Below are 17,970 nucleotides of genomic sequence, written 5' to 3'. Positions count from 1 at the left end.
TCTCTGCATTCTTACTTCCTCATTCCAACCGCAGTTTGTCCTCTGGATGCTCTTGCGGCCTTATGCTAAGGCTCTGCGGCCTTAGGCTAAGGCTTCATGGCCTTCTAGAGAAATGCTGGATTGCTCACATGTCCCCAGTCCTTTAATGCTTCATCCTCCACAGGGAGGAGAGCGGGCAGCACAGAGCAGGCCTTTGATGCTGAGGCTGCCTTTGGAGCAGCAGGCATTGCCCCAGAAGGAAATGATCATGGTCCAGTGCAGCCTGCGCTGGTTCCTGTTGATCCTGCTCCTCAAGCCTTTTTTCCCCTGAGGAACTGCAGGAGCTCCTTCAGAAGAGTAAAGAATTCCACCAGCTTCTGGCGTGGAAATGGACAGGAGCTAATGCTGCCCGACTGTGTTGGTGCTGGTGTTGGCCTTGGCCTCTGAGAGGGGCTTGAGGTGGAGAGAAAATGACTCCATGGCTGTGCTGTTGGACTATCTCTTCTTGCTGAGCGCAGTCCCATCTGTAGCAGGATCCAGTCGTAGAAGTGCTGCGTGGAGGTGTAGACTCCAGGCTGGTTTGGTCTGGCACAGCCTCTCCCCCAGCTGGTCACTCCAACAAGCCAGAAGTAGTCGTTGGTGTTATCTTTGCAGACCAGAGGACCACCGCTGTCACCCTGCAGCGGAGGAGAGAGGGTTAAGGTGGTGTTGGGTGGCCCCGGTCAGCACTCTGGCTGGCTCCTTCTCTCCCGCAGCAGCTGCCAGAGCTGTCCTGACTGCACACAAAGGCTCTGCTCAGGTGCTGGAGCCTACAGAAGCTTGTCTGGCAGGGGGTGGTGGGCCAGTCAGGCAGGGCTCTCTCTCTGTCCTCTTTGCACAGTGATCCTGGATGTGTGGAAGGGGGATGTTGCAGGACTGGGCTCTGGAGCTGTGGGCTGCCCAGAGCACTAGATGGGCTTTGTGGGCAGAGAGCCAGGCCTCTGGGACAAGGGCGGCCCTGGGCAAGGACCTGCATCTGGGCAAGGGGAGGTGAACCCCAAGAGTGGAGGGGACCCAGCAGTGGCAGGCTGACTTGCCAGGCAAAGCACGCACTGGGGCAGGTTTGGGCGGTTGCCACAGGGCTGCCTGTGCTGTTGGGGGTGGACTTGTAGCACGCTCCTACCTGGCAGGTGTCGATGCCGCCCTGCGGATAGCCAGCACACAAGTTGTGGCTGTGGATGGCCCCTCCGTACCAGCGGCTGCTGTTGCAGAGCTTGATATCGATGAGGCGGACCTTGGCCTCCTGCAGGACATAACTTGGTCCCCCAGCTGTCAGCACAGAAAGGAGTTAACAGCCAGCAGCTCGCTGCCAGTTCTCCTCTCCTCCCCCCCACCCCCCCAGTGTCTGGCTGAAGCCCTGCCCTAGGGCTGGGCTTTGCGTCTCCAGAGGCACTGTGCCGCTGCTGTCTCCCTTCTGTCTTGCTTGGGGTAATGGGCCAGGCCCACCTCTCCATCGGCATGCACCCCGCAGCCCGACTCTGGCTTTCGCCTCTGCTGTCAGGAAGCCCACCCCGCCTCCCCAGTGTGCCCAGCCTGCGCTCAGGACACCACTCCCTTTTGGGAACTCACCTCTTGCAGTCGTGGAACCCCAGCCACTGACGTAGCAGCTTCTCAGCTGCGACACTCTCAGCCAGGCGTCGGGCACACAGGCAAGCTGCACGTAGTAGCCGCACAGGACAGGCTGGTCCAATTCCAGCAAGGCAATGTCGTTCCTCTGCGTGATGTTGTTGTAGTGCTCGTGAACCAGTAGCCGCTTAATAGTGCGCACTTGGGTCTCAGGGCCCAGCTGAGTCAAGTGGCTGGCCCCGATCACCACGTGCCACATGGTGATGTGCCTGCAAGGCAGGTGGAGAGAGGGGTCAGAGGGAGCGCAGCCACGTGCTGCAAGCAGCCCAGCAGTTGCCTGCCTTCTGCTGCACAGGGCAGAGAGGAAGGCAGCGCTACGGAGGGTGCGACTGCCCTAGCACGCCTTGGGCACAAGGAGTGTCGGGCGGGAGGCTGCTAGGAAGCCGTGGCGTGAGCCCAGCCCTCTCGCGAGCAGTCTCTCAGCTGGGCTTGGCAGTGCCCAGGCACTGGGCGTGCTGCAAGGAAGCGAGATGGCGCTAGCATGTGCTGCTGTGGAGCGGGCACGTGCTAGTGCTGTGGGGCTGTTCCCTGGTCCTCCTTACCCGGGCGTGATGAAGCAGTGGGCTGCTGTCAGTACCCACTGTGGGCTGATGAGCGACCCTCCGCAGACATGCGCTATGCCTCCTATGATGGGCTTCTGGATGCTGACGATCCAGGGCCAGGCCCCTAGCTGAGCATCGGTGCCACCCACGACGCGTGACATGCCGTAGTAAGAATCCATGGGCCGGTGCCCACAGGTCCCTCTGTAAGCAGAAACTGATGAATGTCCTGCTCGGTGGCTTGCTGCTATTGAGGCTGCAGGTCAGCCCCCTTCCCCCCCACCAGGCGCTGCATGGACAGCAGGACCGCGGAACCCTGTGGGGCATGCGTCCATCTACCCCTGTTTGTGCTTGAGCCCCGTAGGCGAGTTGTGCCAGCGGCCTGGCTGCTGGCAAGGAACTGAGGCTCCCACATGGCGTTTGGGAAGCTTTGGTGTGGCCAGGGGGAAAAGCGAGCACCCGCCAGTGAAGCCCACAAGGGCTGCCCCAGCTCCCTCCCAGAGCCTCGGGCCACTTACCCACAGTTGTCCCACATGCCGTACGCCGGCCAGCACACGGCCAGCAGGACCAGGACGGGGAGAAAATTCATGGCTGCCAGCGGCACGTGGCAGCTGCAAGAAGCGAGAGCTGGTGGCCAGCAGTGCAGCAGCCGACGTAGTGCCTGCAGCAGTGCCGCTGCCCAGGGAACCCTTGGCCCCGTGGCTGATGTCACAGAGTGGCTGGTTCCGGGTGCTGGGCACGGTGGATTCTAGGGGGGGGCGGGCAACATGGAGGGTTCCGAGCAGGAGGGGAGGCAGAAGCTGGGCTCGGACACCCCCAGCAGACCCCCGCTGAATGCTCTGCTTGCGGGACGAGGCTCTGCAGACCTCGTGGCAGGCAGCAGCGCCTGCCTCCCACTGCTGCCTGCTAACAGCTAGCCGGCAAAACCAAGTGTGGCACCATAGCCTCTTTGGGAAGTTCACTGCCACCCCGCTCTGCGCAGCCGCTTGCCACCAGGTCCTTCCCAAAGAAACTGACACCGCAGAACGGAACTACTACAGGCAGTAGGCACCTGGTTGGGGGCTGAAGAGCCAATCTGCTTACAACCGCGGCAGGCAAGCAGGGATGTGCAAGCCAAATCAACCAAGTATAGCCAAGCACTGCCATCCTGTCCTGCACAAAGCACAGCGAAACACAGATGGAGCACGCTCCACGCTGGCTCTGTCTGCCACCGCAACGCCCTCTGACAGGCTCCGTGTCCTTGCTGTCTACCAGCTACATTGCTCTTCTGGGCCAACACTGGTGCGGGCAGTCGCACTGCCTGCTATGCGTGGCCACAGAAGTGCAATTGGAAGCAGCATGGCTTCATAGGCACTAGAAGACGTCCCCAAACAAACCGCACTCCACGCTGCTTTGGTTTTCAAAAATTGACCTGAAGGTGGTGCCCGACATCTGCTTAGAGCAGGCAGAAGGTGGCCTTGGAGAACGTCACTTGTCTTCTGTGGATACTCTGTGATGCCAGCAGCAGATTTTTGCAGGTGGTTAAGACGGAATGGTGTGAGAGGTGGGCACACTTCAGCAATATGTGAAGGAAGAGCTGGGGTCATTCTGGGGAGAGCACTCTGGCAGAGACAGCTTTGCTTGTTTGGCTGAGCCCTGTCCCTAATCACCACAGCCCCCAAACAGGTAGTGCAGAGGGGACGTGCCTAGGTGGGAAGCAGCTCGGGGTATGCGTGGTCAAGCACCTCCAAGTCCTTCCTGACTCCAGCAGGTGGAGATGTGGCCGGTGGTTGGCAGGCCTGGTCCTCTTGTAAGGTCTGTGAATGCTGGGGCTGATCAGTCAGGTAGGTTGCAGCCACATGCCACCCACGGGACTGAAAAGGTCTCTGTCCTCTTGCTCGAGAGCTAGGCCAGCTTCAGGTTCGCTAGTGCACTGCGCACGCACACAGCGCTCCCACCAGGAGCTGGCCCGAGACACTCGGTCTTTCCAACTGCGGGGTCCCTATGACCTGTGTTCCCTTCTGCCATCGCCAGCAGCCAGGCCGCTAGACCCACCCCTCTAGCAGGTACAGAGCGGGGCCACACAGAAAAGGATGTGGAATGGCTCTCAAGAAGAAGGTCGGACAGGCTGTGGGGAGTAGGGACAGGGTTCAGCCAAACAAGCTAAGCAACCGGCACTTTGCTTATGCTCAAGGACGAGCTTCTTGAGCCCCCCTTCTCTCCATTTTCCACACTTATTCATCCCCCTCGACTTCCTTGGCTCCTCACTTTCTCTGCCCTTGTCTCCTCCCAATCAAGGGACCTAGCCCCGCCTACTAGTCCCCCTTGCTCCCAGGTCTGTCACATCTGGGAACAGATTAGGTCTTTCAGGGGCTGTTAGCTAGGTCATCTTGGCCTTGCGTGGCATTACTGCAGTGGTTTCCTGGCTACAGCTGTCCCTGCCAGAGTCCTCTCCCCAGAATGACCCCGGCTCTTCCTTCAGATATTGCTGAAGTCTGGCCACCTCTCACACCATTCCCCCTTAACTTCTGGTGACATCTGGCTCTTCCTCATGGCACTGTAACTCCTGCCAGCTTTCTTTCATCTTTCCATTTAGCAAAGGCTTCAACCAGGTCCTAATCATCATCCCCAGAGTTGTCTGCATGTCGCATCATTATTTTGCATCCTCTTGCTAGCCTCAATGTGCCAGTCTTCTTCATGCCATGGTGGCTCTGAGCACGCTCCTGTCTGACCAGCCATGGTGTCAGCCCTGCTGAGCGACTCTTGCCCTTTGTGCCCTCCTTGACTGCCTGCAGCCCCATTTTGCCGGGCGTGGAAATCCTTGCCTTGCGCACGAGAGTGAATTGGACTCAGGCACGGTTAACTGTGAAACCTGGCAACTTTATTCCAAGAACTAAGTCAGCTTCAGCATTTGTGTGCACTGGGAAGTGTTGCGGAGGAAGAACCGGACTCGACACGATGATCAATGTGATCACGTACAAGCCGTTTATTAGCCTCAGATAGCTCACTTTTATATTCCCCACTACATACGCGGCGATTCCCCATTGGTGATAATCAATTTAACTCACATAGTAACTCGATTATGATTGGTGTGCGTCACTAGCTCACGCGCAGTGCTCGTGGCCTTCTTGCAGGCGGCAAGTTCCTCTTCGGCATCTGGGAGTTGTTTGTCTCTGCATTCTTACTTCCTCATTCCAACCGCAGTTTGTCCTCTGGATGCTCTTGCGGCCTTATGCTAAGGCTCTGCGGCCTTAGGCTAAGGCTTCATGGCCTTCTAGAGAAATGCTGGATTGCTCACATGTCCCCAGTCCTTTAATGCTTCATCCTCCACAGGGAGGAGAGCGGGCAGCACAGAGCAGGCCTTTGATGCTGAGGCTGCCTTTGGAGCAGCAGGCATTGCCCCAGAAGGAAATGATCATGGTCCAGTGCAGCCTGCGCTGGTTCCTGTTGATCCTGCTCCTCAAGCCTTTTTTCCCCTGAGGAACTGCAGGAGCTCCTTCAGAAGAGTAAAGAATTCCACCAGCTTCTGGCGTGGAAATGGACAGGAGCTAATGCTGCCCGACTGTGTTGGTGCTGGTGTTGGCCTTGGCCTCTGAGAGGGGCTTGAGGTGGAGAGAAAATGACTCCATGGCTGTGCTGTTGGACTATCTCTTCTTGCTGAGCGCAGTCCCATCTGTAGCAGGATCCAGTCGTAGAAGTGCTGCGTGGAGGTGTAGACTCCAGGCTGGTTTGGTCTGGCACAGCCTCTCCCCCAGCTGGTCACTCCAACAAGCCAGAAGTAGTCGTTGGTGTTATCTTTGCAGACCAGAGGACCACCGCTGTCACCCTGCAGCGGAGGAGAGAGGGTTAAGGTGGTGTTGGGTGGCCCCGGTCAGCACTCTGGCTGGCTCCTTCTCTCCCGCAGCAGCTGCCAGAGCTGTCCTGACTGCACACAAAGGCTCTGCTCAGGTGCTGGAGCCTACAGAAGCTTGTCTGGCAGGGGGTGGTGGGCCAGTCAGGCAGGGCTCTCTCTCTGTCCTCTTTGCACAGTGATCCTGGATGTGTGGAAGGGGGATGTTGCAGGACTGGGCTCTGGAGCTGTGGGCTGCCCAGAGCACTAGATGGGCTTTGTGGGCAGAGAGCCAGGCCTCTGGGACAAGGGCGGCCCTGGGCAAGGACCTGCATCTGGGCAAGGGGAGGTGAACCCCAAGAGTGGAGGGGACCCAGCAGTGGCAGGCTGACTTGCCAGGCAAAGCACGCGCTGGGGCAGGTTTGGGCGGTTGCCACAGGGCTGCCTGTGCTGTTGGGGGTGGACTTGTAGCACGCTCCTACCTGGCAGGTGTCGATGCCGCCCTGCGGATAGCCAGCACACAAGTTGTGGCTGTGGATGGCCCCTCCGTACCAGCGGCTGCTGTTGCAGAGCTTGATATCGATGAGGCGGACCTTGGCCTCCTGCAGGACATAACTTGGTCCCCCAGCTGTCAGCACAGAAAGGAGTTAACAGCCAGCAGCTCGCTGCCAGTTCTCCTCTCCTCCCCACACCCCCTCCCCGGCGTCTGGCTGAAGCCCTGCCCTAGGGCTGGGCTTTGCGTCTCCAGAGGCACTGTGCCGCTGCTGTCTCCCTTCTGTCTTGCTTGGGGTAATGGGCCAGGCCCACCTCTCCATCGGCATGCACCCCGCAGCCCGACTCTGGCTTTCGCCTCTGCTGTCAGGAAGCCCACCCCGCCTCCCCAGTGTGCCCAGCCTGCGCTCAGGACACCACTCCCTTTTGGGAACTCACCTCTTGCAGTCGTGGAACCCCAGCCACTGACGTAGCAGCTTCTCAGCTGCGACACTCTCAGCCAGGCGTCGGGCACACAGGCAAGCTGCACGTAGTAGCCGCACAGGACAGGCTGGTCCAATTCCAGCAAGGCAATGTCGTTCCTCTGCGTGATGTTGTTGTAGTGCTCGTGAACCAGTAGCCGCTTAATAGTGCGCACTTGGGTCTCAGGGCCCAGCTGAGTCAAGTGGCTGGCCCCGATCACCACGTGCCACATGGTGATGTGCCTGCAAGGCAGGTGGAGAGAGGGGTCAGAGGGAGCGCAGCCACGTGCTGCAAGCAGCCCAGCAGTTGCCTGTCTTCTGCTGCACAGGGCAGAGAGGAAGGCAGCGCTACGGAGGGTGCGACTGCCCTAGCACGCCTTGGGCACAAGGAGTGTCGGGCGGGAGGCTGCTAGGAGGCCGTGGCGTGAGCCCAGCCCTCTCGCGAGCAGTCTCTCAGCTGGGCTTGGCAGTGCCCAGGCACTGGGCGTGCTGCAAGGAAGCGAGATGGCGCTAGCACGTGCTGCTGTGGAGCGGGCACGTGCTAGTGCTGTGGGGCTGTTCCCTGGTCCTCCTTACCCGGGCGTGATGAAGCAGTGGGCTGCTGTCAGCACCCACTGTGGGCTGATGAGCGACCCTCCGCAGACATGCGCTATGCCTCCTATGATGGGCTTCTGGATGCTGACGATCCAGGGCCAGGCCCCTAGCTGAGCATCGGTGCCACCCACGACGCGTGACATGCCGTAGTAAGAATCCATGGGCCGGTGCCCGCAGGTCCCTCTGTAAGCAGAAACTGATGAATGTCCTGCTCGGTGGCTTGCTGCTGTTGAGGCTGCAGGTCAGCCCCCTTCCCCCCCACCAGGCGCTGCATGGACCGCAGGACCGCGGAATCCTGTGGGGCATGCGTCCATCTACCCCTGTTTGTGCTTGAGCCCCGTAGGCGAGTTGTGCCAGCGGCCTGGCTGCTGGCAAGGAACTGAGGCTCCCACATGGCGTTTGGGAAGCTTTGGTGTGGCCAGGGGGAAAAGCGAGCACCCGCCAGTGAAGCCCACAAGGGCTGCCCCAGCTCCCTCCCAGAGCCTCGGGCCACTTACCCACAGTTGTCCCACATGCCGTACGCCGGCCAGCACACGGCCAGCAGGACCAGGACGGGGAGAAAATTCATGGCTGCCAGCGGCACGTGGCAGCTGCAAGAAGCGAGAGCTGGTGGCCAGCAGTGCAGCAGCCGACGTAGTGCCTGCAGCAGTCCCGCTGCCCAGGGAACCCTTGGCCCCGTGGCTGATGTCACAGAGTGGCTGGTTCCGGGTGCTGGGCACGGTGGATTCTAGGGGGGGGCGGGCAACATGGAGGGTTCCGAGCAGGAGGGGAGGCAGAAGCTGGGCTCGGACACCCCCAGCAGACCCCCGCTGAATGCTCTGCTTGCGGGACGAGGCTCTGCAGACCTCGTGGCAGGCAGCAGCGCCTGCCTCCCACTGCTGCCTGCTAACAGCTAGCCGGGAGAACCAAGTGTGGCACCATAGCCTCTTTGGGAAGTTCACTGCCACCCCGCTCTGCGCAGCCGCTTGCCACCAGGTCCTTCCCAAAGAAACTGACACCGCAGAACGGAACTACTACAGGCAGTAGGCACCTGGTTGGGGGCTGAAGAGCCAATCTGCTTACAGCCGCGGCAGGCAAGCAGGGATGTGCAAGCCAAATCAACCAAGTATAGCCAAGCACTGCCATCCTGTCCTGCACAAAGCACAGCGAAACACAGATGGAGCACGCTCCACGCTGGCTCTGTCTGCCACCGCAACGCCCTCTGACAGGCTCCGTGTCCTTGCTGTCTACCAGCTACATTGCTCTTCTGGGCCAACACTGGTGCGGGCAGTCGCACTGCCTGCTATGCGTGGCCACAGACGTGCAATTGGAAGCAGCATGGCTTCATAGGCACTAGAAGACGTCCCCAAACAAACCGCACTCCACGCTGCTTTGGTTTTCAAAAATTGACCTGAAGGTGGTGCCCGATATCTGCTTAGAGCAGGCAGAAGGTGGCCTTGGAGAACGTCACTTGTCTTCTGTGGATACTCTGTGATGCCAGCAGCAGATTTTTGCAGGTGGTTAAGAGGGAATGGTGTGAGAGGTGGGCACACTTCAGCAATATGTGAAGGAAGAGCTGGGGTCATTCTGGGGAGAGCACTCTGGCAGAGACAGCTTTGCTTGTTTGGCTGAGCCCTGTCCCTAATCACCACAGCCCCCAAACAGGTAGTGCAGAGGGGACGTGCCTAGGTGGGAAGCAGCTCGGGGTATGCGTGGTCAAGCACCTCCAAGTCCTTCCTGACTCCAGCAGGTGGAGATGTGGCCGGTGGTTGGCAGGCCTGGTCCTCTTGTAAGGTCTGTGAATGCTGGGGCTGATCAGTCAGGTAGGTTGCAGCCACATGCCACCCACGGGACTGAAAAGGTCTCTGTCCTCTTGCTCGAGAGCTAGGCCAGCTTCAGGTTCCCTAGTGCACTGCGCACGCACACAGCGCTCCCACCAGGAGCTGGCGCGAGACACTCGGTCTTTCCAACTGCGGGGTCCCTATGACCTGTGTTCCCTTCTGCCATCGCCAGCAGCCAGGCCGCTAGACCCACCCCTCTAGCAGGTACAGAGCGGGGCCACACAGAAAAGGATGTGGAATGGCTCTCAAGAAGAAGGTCGGACAGGCTGTGGGGATTATTGAGAGGGCTTTAAACAGAGCTGGCGGGGCTCATTGAGAGGGCTTTAAACGAGGTTCAAAGGGGGAAGGGGACATCACCCAGCTCACTAGGGAAGAGCCCAGGTTTGGCGTGCCAGGGTCAGGGCTGAGAGTTGATGAGGCCTTCTACAGGCATCTACAAGCAGCCTCAAAATCACAGGCCCTGGTTCTCATGGGGACTTCAACCACCCTGACATCAGCTGGGAAGACCATACAGCTAGGCAGGCACAATCCAGGAGGTTCCTATAGAGCATCGATGATAACTTTCTGACGCAAGTGGTGAAGGAACCCACAAGGAAAGGCACTCTGCTGGACCTTGTATTAAGAAACAAGGAGGGACTGGTGGAGGCTGTGAAGGTCGGAGGTAGACTCAGCTGCAGTGACCATGGAATGGTCGAGTTCAGAATCCTGCATGGAGGAAGCAGGGCGATAAGCAGGATCAAAACCTTGGACCTCAGAAAGGCTAACTTTGGCGTCTTCAGGGAGCTACTGGGAAGAATCGCATGGGCCAGGGCTTTCGAAGGCAGGAAGGTCCAAGAGTGCTGGTCGCTGTTTAAATGTCACTTCCTCCACGCTCAGGAGCGGTGCATCCCCCTGAGAAAGAAGTATAACAAAGGAGGAAGGAGACCTGCATGGTTGAACAAGGAGATTCTAGTGGAGATCAGGTGGAAGAGAAAGGTCCGTGGAATGTGGAAAGAGGGGCAGGCCACTTGGGAAGAGTACAAAAACGTGGTGAGAGCGTGCAGGGATGTGACGAGAAAGGCCAAGACCCACTTGGAATTGGAGCTGGCAAGGGATGTCAAAAACAACAAGAAGGGCTTCTTCAAGTACATCAGCAGCAAAAGAAAGGCTAGGGACAATGTGGGGCCGCTGCTGAATGAGGTGGGTGTCCTGGTGACAGAGGATGCAGAGAAGGCAGAGCTACTGAATGCCTTCTTTGCTTCAGTCTTCAGTGTCAAGGCAGGCCCTCAAGAATCCCAGGCCCTGGAGGTAAGAGAAGAAACCTAGAGAGAGGACGACTTTCCCTTGGTTGAGGAGGACTGTGTGAGGGATCGATTAAACAATCTGGATACCCACAAATCCATGGGCCCCAATGGAATGCACCCACAAGTGCTGAGGGAGCTGGCAGATGTCATTGCTGAGCCACTCTCCATCATCTTTGAGAGGTCCTGGAGGACAGGAGAGGTGCCCGAGGACTGGAGAAAGGCCAATGTCACTCCAATCTTCTAAAAGGACAAGAAGGAGGACCCAGGGAACTACAGGCCGGTCAGCCTCACCTCCATCCCGGGAAAGGTGATGGAGCAGCTTATCCTGGAGGCCATCATCAAGCAAGTGGAGGAAAAGAAGGTTATCAGGAGTAGTCAGCATGGCTTCACCAAGGGGAACTCATGCCTGACTAATCTGATAGCTTTCTACGATGGCATGACTCGCTGGCTAGATGAAGTTAGAGCCGTGGATGTTTTCTACCTTGGCTTCAGCAAGGCTTTCGACACAGTCTCCCATAATATCCTCCTAGGGAAGCTCAGGAAGTGTGGGCTAGATGAGTGGTTGGTGAAGTGGATTGAGAACTGTCTGAATGGCAGAACTCAGAGGGTTGTAGTCAGCGGCGCTGAGTCTAGTTGGAGACCGGTAACTAGTGGTGTCCCTCAGGGGTCAGTACTAGGCCCAGTCTTGTTTCACTTCTTCATCAACGACCTGGATGAAGAGTTTGAATGTACCCTCAGCATATTTGCTGATGACACCAAACTGGGAGGTGTGGTATATACACCAGAAGGCTGTGCTGCCATTCAGCGTGACCTGGATAGGCTGGAAAGTTGGGCAGAGAGGAACCTGATGCGGTTCAACAAAGGCAAATGCAGAGTCCTGCTCCTGGGGAGGAACAACCCCATGCATCAGTACAGGCTTGGAGTGGATCTGCTGGAGAGCAGCTGTGCGGAGAGGGATCTGGTTGTCCTGGTGAACGACAGGTTAACCATGAGCAAGCAGTATGCCATGGCTGCCAAGAAAGCTAATGGGATCCTGGGATGCATTAGGAGGAGAGTGGCCAGCAGGTCGAGGGAGGATTTTCTTCCCCTTCACACTGCCCTGGTGAGGCCCCATCTGGAACTGTGTTCAGTTCTGGGCTCCCCAGTTCAAGTAAGATGAAGAGCTACTGGAGAGAGTCCAGCGAAGGGCTACGAGGATGGTGAGGGGACTGGAACATCTCTCCTATAAGGAGAGGCTAAGGGAGCTGGGCTTGTTCAGCCTGAAGAGAGAAGGCTGCGAGGGCACCTAATATATACTTACAAATATCTGCAGGGTGGGTGTCAGTAGGATGGGGCCAAGCTCTTTTCAGTAGTGCCCAGTGACAGGACAAGGGGCAACGGGCACAAACTGAAGCACAGGAAGTTCCGTCTGAACATGAGGAAGAACTTCTTCCCTCTGAGGGTGACAGAGCACTGGAACAGGCTGCCCAGGGAGGTTGTGGAGTCTCCTTCTCGGAGATATTCAAGACCCGCCTGAACAAGGTCCTCTACAGCCTATAGTAGGTGACCCTGCTTGGGCAGGGGGGTTGGACTAGATGACCCACAGAGGTCCCTTCCAACCTCTACCATCTGTGATTCTGTGATTCTATGATCAACCTCCAACATGCTTTGTTTTTTCAAAATTTAGTTGATACTGGTTCAGACAATTACCAGAAAAGTTAGTGCAGTCATGTTATGACAGTTCTGAATTTCTTCAGTCTAGTCCTCTCAAATACCCAAGCTGCACACAAGCCTCTTTCAGACAGTCTGTTTTATCTATTATTGCAATGTCAAGATAGTCCTTCATTTGTTATAGATCGATTGTAAGGCTGGATTGCATTTTGAGATCTTCAAGATAAATCAAACCCCGGGATCAACCCCACAGATTATATAACATATCAAATTCAAAGTAACAAAATAACAATTCAGGGACAAGAGCAGGCCAAAGACATCTTCATGAGGCAACAACTCAGGAAGCGTATGTGGAAGAAGGTAAAAGAAATTTGAGAGAAGATTAGTTAATATTGGTGCAGTGCTCTGAAGATCAGAAGTGTGAAGCATGAAGTGTACCAAGGAGTGGCAGAGGAGGGGTGGGCACTTGGCCCATGGGGCATGGGAGTCTGTGAAGCATGGGCAGCCTCCATCCACAGGCACAAACCTGAGTCTAGGGAGAGAAGGCTGAGTGAATTTTGTGCTTTATTTTATGGTATGGCATTTTCTGTATGTATTCTATTGCATGGCATGGTATTTATTTTTCGTAAGTATTGCATGTGCTGTATGGTATATACAGTATGGGGTTTATTGTATTCTATGGTATGGTCTGCTGGTTTTTATTGTATTCTTTGTATTGTAGTTTGTATTATATTGTACTGTATGTTATCTATTGTATGGTATGGTATTGTATGGTATAATGTTACACTGCATTTTGTATTGCATTTTATGTATTTTATGTGTCATAATGTATTTTACGTGTTCTCTTTAATGTATTGTACAGTAAGGCATTGATTTTATTGTAGGTATTTTATGTATTATTTTGTACAGAATATATGGAATGGTGTTTCTTGTACTGTATTTTCTCGACTACTGGGATTTGTATTGTCTAGTATGCATTGCATTGTCTGTCACGTATGGTATATGGTGTATTGTATTTTATGTTCTGCACTGTATCTATTGTATTCTATTTGATGAAGGTTAGGGTATGCACTGTACTGTATGCAGGCATTGTATGTACTGCATGCTGTGTCGGTATTGTATTGTTTATCGTGTGGTGCCTACTGTGTGTTGTATGGTATTGGATGATACGGTGTTGTATGGTGTGGCGTAGATTGCCTTGTCTATATCCTGTGTTTGTGTTGTAGGCATTGTATTTTGGTTTGTATTGTCTTTAGTACTGTATGCATTTGACTGTATGCAGTACACAGTGTATGCTGTAGCATGTGTTGTATGTGATGCGTGTGTTGTATTTTCTATTGTATGTGCTGTGCGTGTTGTGTTGTGGTGCTGGTGTTGTATCCTATATTGTGTTGTATGTCATGCTACGGCATTATTGTAATGCATGTGTTGTATTGTACGTATCGTATGTGTTGAGTTGCATGGTATGTATTGCAGGGCCTGGCGTTGCGTTTATTGTACGTACTGTATTTTTTATTGCATTGACTGCTGTATGGTGTTTTGGTTTGTATTGTGGTTTATCACAATCAAAATCAAGTGTTATTAAAGAAAACAAGCAGTCTGTACCGCACCGCAAGCTAATAAGCTTAATGCCTTGGTGATGTGTTTGACCTTTGCTTCTGGGACTTTTTTTCCCCTCTTCTTACTCATTCCATGTTGACTCTGTGAGGAGTCCCCTCTGTGTCTTCCTTCCACTCCAGCCTTCTGCTGCAGGCAAAGACAACAGACATGTCTATGCCATGCAATATTGTGCATTTTAAGAATTGCAAGGCACTCTCACGATCTACTTCTGTCAGTATGACATGGAATTGTACCTTGCAGAAAGAGCTGCTTGGTTGCCTATGTATTGTACTGATTTTAGCTCTGAGCACAGTGCCATGCTGACACAGCTACACGTGGCTTCCAGCTCAGGGCCCGCTTTTTTGTCACTTCCCTGGGAGATCTCTCATCTCTATTCCACTGTGTGACATGTGAAAAAAAGAGAAGTGATCGAGTGTGGTGCTGTTCTAACTTATATTTCAGCATCTAAGGAAACAGGACAAAGCCAACTCAAAACATTTCAGACATCGCTGGAGACTTCAGATGGTGTCTTGATATTCTAAAACGTTTTTAAATTGTACGTTTTTCTAAACAAACTGCTGGGACATGAGGCTAAAACTTTGGTGGTGTATGAAAATGAATATGTGAATAGTCTTCAGACTGCCTGTAAGGAATGGAGAGTGGTAACACGGGGTCCTTCTCGTGCTCCCAGGCGAGAGGCACCTTTATGGCTGGCAGTAAGAAGGGGTTTTAGCCAGTGCGTCCTTCTGCTGCCTCTTTTCCCAGCACCCACGCACGAATTACAAGAAAAGGAGAATGCAAGCAAATCCCTCTTGGTAACAAGAGAGCCGGGTGTGGGACCTGTGGCTGAGCTCGGGACAGGGAGCACCCCTGGAGCAGCCTTGGGGCTTGCTGCCAACCTGCCTTCAAATGAGCTCTCCCAGCAGGTTGGTGCCCAGGAGTTACTTGGAGTTTTGCTCTTCTCCTTCAGGAACCACGTTCGATGCCAAGCACACCCAGAGCCAGGAGAGGACTTCTAGGACAGCTGGGGCTGATGGTGACAGTTCCCACCAGCTGCCCAGGCCAGGGAGATGCAGGTGAGATAGCAGGGAGGAGACACCAACTAATTGCCTCTTCTCTTGCAGGAACAGGCTTTAGCAGCAGGAGAGAGCCAGGCACAAAGGGCCTCTGAGGTCAAAGAAAGTGTCACGCAGCCAGAGCACAAAGAGGCGAAAGGAGAGAAATAGGTGCAGGTCCCATGGCTGGGACAGTGCTTTCAAGGTACCACCTGCCATCGAAACACGAGAACAGCGAAAGGCACTGGCAGGTGATGGAGTGACTGGGAAGAGTGCCTGGCAGAGGGAAGAGCACTGAGAGACAGGAGACAAGACAGAAACGGAGGTGAACCAGATGGCAGGTTGAGACTGAAGGTCTACCAGCTACATTGCTCTTCTGGGCCAACACTGGTGCGGGCAGTCGCACTGCCTGCTATGCGTGGCCACAGACGTGCAATTGGAAGCAGCATGGCTTCATAGGCACTAGAAGACGTCCCCAAACAAACCGCACTCCACGCTGCTTTGGTTTTCAAAAATTGACCTGAAGGTGGTGCCCGATATCTGCTTAGAGCAGGCAGAAGGTGGCCTTGGAGAACGTCACTTGTCTTCTGTGGATACTCTGTGATGCCAGCAGCAGATTTTTGCAGGTGGTTAAGAGGGAATGGTGTGAGAGGTGGGCACACTTCAGCAATATGTGAAGGAAGAGCTGGGGTCATTCTGGGGAGAGCACTCTGGCAGAGACAGCTTTGCTTGTTTGGCTGAGCCCTGTCCCTAATCACCACAGCCCCCAAACAGGTAGTGCAGAAGGGACGTGCCTAGGTGGGAAGCAGCTCGGGGTATGCGTGGTCAAGCACCTCCAAGTCCTTCCTGACTCCAGCAGGTGGAGATGTGGCCGGTGGTTGGCAGGCCTGGTCCTCTTGTAAGGTCTGTGAAAGCTGGGGCTGATCAGTCAGGTAGGTTGCAGCCACATGCCACCCACGGGACTGAAAAGGTCTCTGTCCTCTTGCTCGAGAGCTAGGCCAGCTTCAGGTTCGCTAGTGCACTGCGCACGCACACAGCGCTCCCACCAGGAGCTGGCCCGAGACACTCGGTCTTTCCAACTGCGGGGTCCCTATGACCTGTGTTCCCTTCTGCCATCGCCAGCAGCCAGGCCGCTAGACCCACCCCTCTAGCAGGTACAGAGCGGGGCCACACAGAAAAGGATGTGGAATGGCTCTCAAGAAGAAGGTCGGACAAGCTGTGGGGATTATTGAGAGGGCTTTAAACAGAGCTGGCGGGGCTCATTGAGAGGGCTTTAAACGAGGTTCAAAGGGGGAAGGGGACATCACCCAGCTCACTAGGGAAGAGCCCAGGTTTGGCGTGCCAGGGTCAGGGGTGAGATTTGCTGCCCAGCTCAAGTGTGTCTATACCAACGCACGTAGCATGGGCAAAAACAGGAGGAGCTGGAAGCCATTATACAGCAGGACGGCTATGACTTGGTCGCCATCACAGAAACGCGGTCGGACAACTCGCATGACTGGCATGCTGTCATGGATGGCTACAGACTCTTTAGGAAAGACAGGCCAACAAGGAGAGGTGGTGGAGTTGCTCTATATGTGAGGGAGCAACTGGAATGCATTGAGGTTGGCCTGGGGGCAAATGAGGAACGAGTTGAGAGCTTGTGGGTAAGAATTAAGGGACAGTCTCACACGGGTGACATTACAGTGCCACCTGACCAGGAGAAGGAAATTGATGAGGCTTTCTACAGGCAGCTACAAGCAGCCTCAAAATCACAGGCCCTGGTTCTCATGGGGACTTCAACCACCCTGACATCAGCTGGGAAGACCATACAGCTAGGCAGGCACAATCCAGGCGGTTCCTACAGAGCATCGACGATAACTTTCTGACGCAAGTGGTGAAGGAACCCACAAGGAAAGGCACTCTGCTGGACCTTGTATTAAGAAACAAGGAGGGACTGGTGGAGGCTGTGAAGGTCGGAGGTAGACTCAGCTGCAGTGACCATGGAATGGTCGAGTTCAGAATCCTGCATGGAGGAAGCAGGGCGATAAGCAGGATCAAAACCTTGGACCTCAGAAAGGCTAACTTTGGCGTCTTCAGGGAGCTACTGGGAAGAATCTCATGGGCCAGGGCTTTCGAAGGCAGGAAGGTCCAAGAGTGCTGGTCGCTGTTTAAATGTCACTTCCTCCACGCTCAGGAGCGGTGCATCCCCCTGAGAAAGAAGTATAACAAAGGAGGAAGGAGACCTGCATGGTTGAACAAGGAGATTCTAGTGGAGATCAGTTGGAAGAGAAAGGTCTGTGGAATGTGGAAAGAGGGGCAGGCCACTTGGGAAGAGTACAAAAACGTGGTGAGAGCGTGCAGGGATGTGACGAGAAAGGCCAAGACCCACTTGGAATTGGAGCTGGCAAGGGATGTCAAGAACAACAAGAAGGGCTTCTTCAAGTACATCAGCAGCAAAAGAAAGGCTAGGGACAATGTGGGGCCGCTGCTGAATGAGGTGGGTGTCCTGGTGACAGAGGATGCAGAGAAGGCAGAGCTACTGAATGCCTTCTTTGCTTCAGTCTTCAGTGTCAAGGCAGGCCCTCAAGAATCCCAGGCCCTGGAGGTAAGAGAAGAAACCTACAGAGAGGACGACTTTCCCTTGGTTGAGGAGGACTGTGTGAGGGATCGATTAAACAGTCTGGATACCCACAAATCCATGGGCCCCAATGGAATGCACCCACAAGTGCTGAGGGAGCTGGCAGATGTCATTGCTGAGCCACTCTCCATCATCTTTGAGAGGTCCTGGAGGACAGGAGAGGTGCCCGAGGACTGGAGAAAGGCCAATGTCACTCCAATCTTCTAAAAGGACAAGAAGGAGGACCCAGGGAACTACAGGCCGGTCAGCCTCACCTCCATCCCGGGAAAGGTGATGGAGCAGCTTATCCTGGAGGCCATCATCAAGCAAGTGGAGGAAAAGAAGGTTATCAGGAGTAGTCAGCATGGCTTCACCAAGGGGAAATCATGCCTGACTAATCTGATAGCTTTCTACGATGGCATGACTGGC

General features: G+C 55.0%; 2 protein-coding genes across 2 annotated transcripts; both read right to left on the bottom strand.

The window, feature by feature from the left end:
* Positions 1-290: 290 nt before the first annotated feature.
* LOC142364788 (acrosin-like) lies at positions 291-5,581 on the bottom strand. The gene is made up of 5 exons (XM_075444916.1): positions 5,563-5,581; positions 2,187-2,427; positions 1,588-1,853; positions 1,142-1,287; positions 291-656 (listed from the first exon to the last, which is right to left on the bottom strand). Exons 1-5 carry the CDS (start codon positions 5,579-5,581, stop codon positions 291-293), a joined length of 1,038 nt encoding a protein of 345 aa, XP_075301031.1.
* A 41-nt stretch (positions 5,582-5,622) lies between these two features.
* LOC142364787 (acrosin-like) lies at positions 5,623-7,812 on the bottom strand. The gene is made up of 5 exons (XM_075444915.1): positions 7,801-7,812; positions 7,521-7,648; positions 6,944-7,187; positions 6,474-6,596; positions 5,623-5,988 (listed from the first exon to the last, which is right to left on the bottom strand). The coding sequence occupies exons 1-5, from the start codon at positions 7,810-7,812 to the stop codon at positions 5,623-5,625; spliced, it is 873 nt and encodes a 290-aa protein (XP_075301030.1).
* Between the last annotated feature and the right edge of the window lie 10,158 nt (positions 7,813-17,970).

The sequence above is a fragment of the Opisthocomus hoazin genome, chromosome 29, assembly GCF_030867145.1.
Source record: "Opisthocomus hoazin isolate bOpiHoa1 chromosome 29, bOpiHoa1.hap1, whole genome shotgun sequence".
NCBI classification, from domain to species: domain Eukaryota; kingdom Metazoa; phylum Chordata; class Aves; order Opisthocomiformes; family Opisthocomidae; genus Opisthocomus; species Opisthocomus hoazin.
This window is presented reverse-complemented; position numbering and strand designations above follow the sequence as displayed.